Raw genomic sequence first — 7,842 nt, forward strand, 5'->3', positions numbered from 1 at the left:
TTTATTAATTTTTTTTGAGACAGTCTCACTCTGTCACCCAGGCTGGAGTGCAGTGGCATGATCTCAGCTTACTGCAACCTCCACCTCCCGGTTCAAGCGATTCTTCTGCCTCAGCATCCCAACTAGCTGGGACTGTAGGCGCGCACCACCACACGTGGCTAATTTTTGTATTTTTAGTAGAGATGGGGTTTCACCATATTGGCCAGGCTGGTGTCGAACCTTGTGATCCACCCGCCTCGGCCTCCCAAAGTGCTAGGATTACCGGTGTGAGCCACTGCGCCCGGCCTTATTTATGTATTTATTTTGAGACAGGGTCTTGCTTTGTCACCAAGGCTGGAGTGCAGTGGCACAAACATGGCTCACTGCAGCCTTGACTTCCCAGGCTCAAGTGATTCTCCCACCTCAGCCCCCCAAGTAGCTGGAACTACAGGCATGATCCACCATGCTCTGCTTCATCTTTTTAAAAAAAATACTTTTATGATATTGACTTGTTGAAGAAACCAGGCCAGTTGTTCAACAGAATGTCCCACATTCTAGATTTGTCTTGTTTTCTCAGGGTGTTGTCTAACTTGTTTTTCTGTCACCCTGTCTTTTCTGAAAACTGGAAGTTTAACCTAAGGCTTGATGAGATTCACATTAAACATTTTTAGTGAAAATACTTCAAAAGTGATTCTGCTTGCATTATTTTTCGAGAGCCATGCCATTGTTTTATATAGAGGGAAGCAGAAGCAGAGAAATAAGGTTAGGCCCTTGGCTTTGCCATTTACCAGCTGTAGGTGTTTGGGCTACTTACTTTGTTTTCTCTGAGCCCTGGTTTCTCACCTGAAAGAAAATAATAGATCCCTTGTATGGTTCTTTGGAGGATTATATGAACTAATGTTTATGAAATTACTTTAGAAATTAATATACAGGCTGAGCACAGTGGCTCACACCTGTGATCCCAGCACTTTGGGAGATTGCTTGAGCCCAGGAGTTCGAGACTAGCCTGGGCAATGTGGTGAAATCCCATTTCTACCAAAAATAAAAACTAGCTGGGCATGATGGCACACGCCTATAGTCCCAGTTATTCAAGAGGCTGAGTTGGGAGGATCACCTGAATCTGGGGATGTCGAGGCTGCAGTGATCCGTGATCACACCACTGCACTTCGGTGTAAGCAACAGAGCAAGACCCTGTCTCAAAAAAAAAAAAAAAAAAAACCACGAGGTAAGATTGGCAGCTCTAACAGGGAGAAGATTGTTTTGCCCAGGACTTTTTCCATTTTAAAACTGAGAGTTCTGCATCCCAGGAAACCCCACAGTCCTCGACAAACCTGGATAGTTGGTCACCCTACCTGCAATTAATATAAAGGTATGACTGTATCTAAAATACTGCCATGAGTGTCTCACAAGATCGTGGCTACAAATCCTTAGAGGTTGGCATTGAAAATATAGTACTGAACTACTGCTGTGACTAGGTGGCACTGTGGCTAATATGGAACTGTGTTTTATCCGGACAGGTGGGGATGCATTCCAAAGGAACTCAGACAGCAAAGGAAGAGATGGAAATGGATCCAAAGCCTGACTTAGATTCAGATTCCTGGTGCCTCCTGGGAACAGACTCCTGTCGACCCAGCCTCTAGTCTCCTGAGCCTATAGAGCCCCCAGGAAACTGGGACCCAAAGAACTTCACAGCACACTTACCGAATGCAGAGAGCAGCTTTCCTGGCTTTGTTCACTTGCAGAAGAGGAGCGCAAGGCAGAGGCTCTGAAGCACTTTCCTTGTACATTTGGAGAGTGGCATTGCCTTTTAGATAGGATCTAGGGTGATTTTATTGTTTTGGAGAATGGAAGGGCCACCATGGCCCTGGCTTTGTCATCAGTGACTGCCATAGCAACAGCAGCTCTGTACCTCATCTGTTGATCCCACCTTTGAAGAGGAGACACAGTGCTCACCTTAATTGCGCTGGTAGCAGCTTATATCCCATGTATCATTTTCACCATTGATTGGAAGCTGCCTTGGGAATTCAGTACCAGGCATTACCCCTCTGGGTGGGAGAGGGAAAAGTGTAAAACTGGAGTGGGCTGGAGTCAGGCATGGCCCGCCCAGTGTCCTCTGCAGAGTGGTGAAGTAGTCTGAGCCCTCTTGGGAGCCCTGAGTCCAGGAAAATATGTCTGATGGAGTCCATCTAAGGCTTGTTTCCAGAAAGTTCAGTTACTCTGTGCAGCTAAATGCTTCAAGAGGAAAGATAGGCTTAGGTTGCTTTTCCTTTGAGGGTTGATTGAAATTTCTTGAGTGAGGAGTAGAGAAAGGGCAGGACCCTCCTCATCACACAGCTGGTGTTTCAGGCTGTGGCCAGTGCAGGGTGGGATTTCCTAGCTGTGGATGAGGTAATAAGGTGTCTCTGAGGGATGAGGTGTCTCAGAGAGTTGAGTCCATGGGGCAGTCAGAATAGCCTTAAGAGAAAATCATGAAGAAGAAAAGGTCCTCCTTTAGCTGCCTCTACTTGGTATCTTAGAGAGGACTTAGAGGGCTCTCCGTCTTCTGCCCATGAAAAGACTTCTTGAGCCTCTGCCTTCGTGGCTCTTAGGGTTCTGATCTTGATAGCAGCAGCCCCAACCACTTTCTTTCTGTGTGTCTGGTCAGTATTTTTCTCCTTTTGGTGTTTTATGAAGCCATACGATAACCAATGAATCTGTATTATCTTTCCTACCTGAGTGACCCAAAGCCAGCACCAAACCCTGGGATTCCCTGAAGCCTAACAGAACAGGTAGAACTTGCAAAAGGAATTTGGCTGAGAGCTCACTTCTAATCCTGTACTCATTGTGTCTTTGTAGATAGAAAAAAGCTAGCTTGCCAAAGAGAAATAGTGTCCTAGAAGAACAAAACTTCATATAGAAAGTTCTAGGCAAGTATTTGATGGTTTCCTTAAGGATGTGAGCTTTGTGTTTCCACCTAGCCTTGTAAAATGTTCCTGTGGTATTTTGTGTCACACATCCTACCTTTGATGAGTCTCACATCGCACCTTCCTACAAATAGCTAAAATAATTTTGTTTCATTTTCCCCAGACCAAAATGTTTGATCATCTGTTCAACATTATGGGAGGTCCTGTGCAATGGAAATTTTGCCATTTCCCCAAAACTGGTGGCATAAAGGCTGATGCTCGGGGAGAACCCCGTTGCTGGGGACAGGCAGCTCTGTTTAATGGGATCTTCTTTGGTTTGATGTTCCCATTGTTTTCTCAGTTCTGGGAAGCCTATTACATTAGTACTAATGTAATCACTGAAACCTTTTCTTGAAATCAGGGAAGCAGCCAAACTTTGATTAAAGTTGCAAGTTCTGGGGACTTGCGGGGGTTGCCGTAAACCCTGACAGTGGGTTTTGGTTCAGCATGTAAATGCAACTTTGATTTTCTTAAGGACTGATTGGCCTGTCATGTCCCTGTATCCTCATGCTCATCATCTCAGCAGGCCTGAGAGGCCAGGTCAGTTTGGGTGTTCATCATGAGGATTGCTTCTGCTGTGGAGCTGAGGGACATGGGCACGTTGCTGAGAAGGTGGGGTGAAAGTGAGTGCTGGGGGTGGGTGAGCGCCCTGGTCTTGTTCACAGGGGAGTCTTTCCCTAGCAGTGGAACGCTGTGGTCATTTTCTCTAGCATATTCCCTTAGGAAGTCTAGATTTGCTGAGAATCTAAGTTCTGTGCCTTAGAGACAGTCTGCACTTTCTCATATTGTGCCTGAGACAGCCATATGATTTTTTTTCCCACCAAACAAGTATGGAAACAGAAACCAGTTCAAAGGGGGATGGAGTAAAAGATGAGGCAGTAGAAATGCCTTTGAATGGTTTTCTGTAGCTAATTCTCTTTACATTTTGTCCTGCTTTTTTCTTTATGCAGTGCTAGGTGTTTTAAGTTTTCTAGTAGTATTGCTTTTGAGTTACAGTATAACCTGAGTTACTCCTCTGCTCTAACATTGTTGCGGAAGAACTAGTTTATTGTTAGCCAGGTTGCTTGAAAGGTTGAGGGTGGAGTGGTTTGGCATTTCTGTTTTAAATAAACATTTAAGCTCTTAATCAGTACTGTGCCTCAGTAAGCCTGTGCATGGACCTTAGTCTCTGGGGATAAAACATCCAGATTCTAGGCCTCCGTGAATCTTTGATTCTATGAGTCTTTATATAAATAATGTTCTTGGAACAGAAACAATGCAAGGGACATTTGCACAGAAATAGTCTTTGCTTCTCTCCAGTTTCTTATTCTTGCCAGCAGAATCATTTCTACTGCTACAGCTTTTTTCCCAAAAATGTCTAAAAGTGCTGAAAGTGCAGAGGGAGGGAAAAAATGAGCCACTAAAAGGATGATTCTTTCTTGTACCTACCTCCTCAGTCTCAGTGGGGGCCTTTCCAAGTGATAATGCTAGTTTATGGTTTGTAAAACTTTTCCCTCAAAGAGATTGAACTGAATTTGGTCTCCCTGGCATAGCACAGCCACGCTACTTCTCTTCGCTGAGCCTTACATTGAAGTTTAAAGCAAAAGTACACTAAAAATTTTCATTTCATTTGCCATATGTTCACAAACATTCATAATAGAACAATTCAGGGGCAAGAATGCATTTTAAATAAATTCATTCAGATGAAATCCCTAAACCTCCAAAAAAGTATTCATGATGGTCAGGGTAGAGTGGGCTGTAATCAGGACTATAAAACATGTTCCTTCCTGCTGCAATGCCAAAAATCATTTATTGTTTCAATGATTAACTGTGGAAATAAACATGCTGATCATTAAACCTCACAGAATCATGAACATTAGAGAGAAAAACTCCACTATGTCACATCTCTGTTACCTCCTGTGTAGCTGTGGAGAGTGATATATTGATAATGAAAGCAGACATTGACCAGAAGGTGCTGTGCTGCATTATATACATTGCTGTTAAGAAATACTGTCTCCAGCCGGACGTGGTGGCTCACGCCTGTAATCCCAGCACTTCAGGAGGCCGAGACGGGCGGATCACGAGGTCAGGAGATCGAGACCATCCTGGCTAGCACGGTGAAACCCCGTCTCTACTAAAAATACAAAAAAATTAGCCGGGTGTTGTGGCGGGCACCTGTAGTCCCAGCTACTCGGGAAGCTGAGGCAGGAGAAAGGTGTGAACCCAGGAGGCAGAGTTTGCAGTGAGCTGAGATCACACCACTGCACTCCAGCCTGGGCTACAGAGCAAGACTCCATCTCAAAAAAAAAAAAAAAGAAAAACTATCTCGGCAGGCCGGGCATGGTGGTTCATGCCTGTAATCCCAGCACTTCAGGAGGCTGAGGCAGGCAGGTCAGGAGATAGATATCATCCTGGCTAACACGGTGAAACCCCGTCTCTACTAAAAATACAAAAAATTAGCTGGGCATGGTGGCGGGCGCCTGTAGTCCCAGCTACTAGGGAGGCTGAGGCAGGAGAGTGGCATGAACCTGGGAGGCGGAGCTTGCAGTGAGCCAAGATCGCTCCACTGCACTCCAGCCTGGGCAACAAGAGCGAGACTCCATCTCAAAAAAATAAAATAAAAAAGAAATACTGTCTCGGCACATCTGTATACATTTTTAATGAAATTCGTTTCCATGTGAGTTTCTCCATGAAATTTCTTCCATGGTGTAACCTTATGAACTTTAGAATTTATAATGTTTACTTGCACTAAACATTTATTGGATAAAGTAGTATAAAATACAGACATTAAGAAGCAGCATGCATTTATTTACTGTCATCCTCTGAGCTATCTGGGAAGAGATTTAGATTTTTTTAAAAAAAGGTTCTTACCTCTTTCCAGAGACCAGATCAAGCTAAATTTAAAAGATGAAAGATACTTCTTTTTTTTTTTTTTTTTTTTTTTTGAGATGGAGTCTCACTAGGTCACCAGGCTGGAGTGCAATGGCGCGATCTCAGCTCACTGCAACCTCTGCCTCCTGGGTTCAAGCAATTCTCCTGCCTCAGCCTCCCGAGTAGTTGGGACTACAGGCGTACACCACCACACACAGCTGATTTTTGTATTTTTAGTAGAGACGGGGTTTCACCATGTTGGCCAGGATGGTCTCGATCTCTTGACCTCATGATCTGCCCACTTTGGCCTCCCAAAGTGCTGGGATTACAGGCATGAGCCACTGTGCTCGGCCTTGAAAGATATTTCTGATATAACCAAGGCCTAAACATGTAGAGATTAAAGGGAACACTAAGGCATTGACTACTGTCTTATTTCTTTAGCAAAATGAGAGCGAATAACTGCTTCCTTGTCTATAGAAAGCACTCCCCACATATAACAACATTTGTTCTCTCTGGAGGGCCCTGATCTATGACCTTACTAACATCCAGGGATCCCGAATCCAGGAGCCTGTGGTACCAGGCAGATAAAGTAAAGAAGTGAAGCAGGTCAGGTGAGACTGCGGTGGTCTGGTGCTACCATTCCCATCTGAAGGAGCATCCATCTGATTCTAAACCCCACCCAATTTGTGCCATGCAGGTTGCTGGCCCAGTGTTTCCAGAACTTCCAGTTTTTCAAGAGATGTTCCATATCCCAGTTTTTAAATGTCGGATCATATTGTGAATACTAGGCCAGCTAAATAAAACATCTGTGGAGCAAAGCAGTCCACATGTTGCCATTTTGTGACCTTGGCCACAGCTTATTCTTGCCATCTATTGCAATGTACTAGTTTACATTCCCACTTAAAGTGTACATTTCATTGAACTTGCCTAGGGAATGTACCTATTAGGTTAAATATCCATTATCTCTGTGTGAGGTTTCCTTAAGGGACTACCCATAAAGCTTTATTATGTGATACCTCCTTTCCTTTGGAACAATTAAAAAGGGTGCAAAGAAATATGTGCTCCTTTTTAAATATATAGGACTTTTTCCCCAGCCTGTGTCCTGCAGCTTCACCGCTAAAGCCTTAACTCACATTTCAAATTGGTCTGATCTGTTAGCCCAGCAACTCAGCAGAAGCTGCAGAGGAAATGGAGCAGGAGTGAGTGGCTATTTGTTATTTAGTAAAATAGGATTTTGTTGTCTGTCTAGCCCTGTTGCCTAGCTCAAATTGAGCAGTTTTTCTCTAGTATTTTAAACTAACAATTTGAGTAATACAGAACAGTAATCCTAGGATTTCTCTGTTGTGCTAACTTCACTCCTATTTGAACTGATAATACTCTCGCAGACATTATCAGTTCTCTCATTTCACTAGTCTAGGACTCATTCACCTTGTTTAATTTTTAATCTCCAGACCTCATTAATTGAGGTCTAACTTGTGCTAGGCAATATTCTACACAGAGAAAACTAAAAAGATTTGATCCCTTTCCCTTCAGAGTTTACTCTCTCAAATAGAAGTTGACTATGCTATAATTGCCAAGGGCATGTGACACTGTGCAATGTCCCAGCTTTGTTTTGTTTTGAGACGGGCTCTTGCTTTGTTGTCGAGGCTGCTGTTGAACTCCTGGCCTCAAGCAATCCTCCCACTTCAGCCTCCCAAAGTGCTGGGATTATAGGAATGAGCCACCATGCCCAGCCTATCTCAGCTTACTTTGATGGTAGATTTTGCTGCCTCTAAACAGTCATTTAGCCAAACTGATTTGAAAGTAGAGTGCTATTAACAGCTAAAATGGAGGTTTCTTTCTTAACATATGAAACCCATTAGAAAAGAACAAGCAGAAGTATAATGTGTTTCCCCCCAACACCCATCCCTACCCTATAAAGTACATAAAGATCTTTCCTTTATTACACAGTACACCATAGGGAAGGCTTAGGAGACATTGGTGCCTTAACCTTACATACTTGTATTGGTTTTTGGCCAGGATCATGCACCAGGGAGACCAAGGATAGATTTCCATTAATAATGCCTTACAG

At 43.7% G+C, this 7,842-nt stretch overlaps 1 protein-coding gene across 4 annotated transcripts in view; it reads left to right on the forward strand.

Moving 5' to 3' along the window:
• Positions 1 to 4,053, forward strand: part of NEK9 (NIMA related kinase 9) — a 44,815-nt gene extending 40,762 nt beyond the window's left edge. For all 4 annotated transcript variants that reach the window (XM_009211975.1, XM_009211976.1, XM_003902065.2 and 1 more), the window contains one exon: positions 1,497 to 4,053. In XM_009211975.1, coding sequence (XP_009210239.1) covers positions 1,497 to 1,619 — 123 coding nt within the window. In that variant the 3' untranslated portion in view covers positions 1,620 to 4,053. The remainder of the gene's footprint in view (positions 1 to 1,496) is intronic.
• The last annotated feature ends 3,789 nt before the right edge of the window (positions 4,054 to 7,842 follow it).

This window comes from Papio anubis, chromosome 7, assembly GCF_008728515.1.
Source record: "Papio anubis isolate 15944 chromosome 7, Panubis1.0, whole genome shotgun sequence".
In the NCBI taxonomy this organism is placed as follows: Eukaryota; Metazoa; Chordata; class Mammalia; order Primates; family Cercopithecidae; genus Papio; species Papio anubis.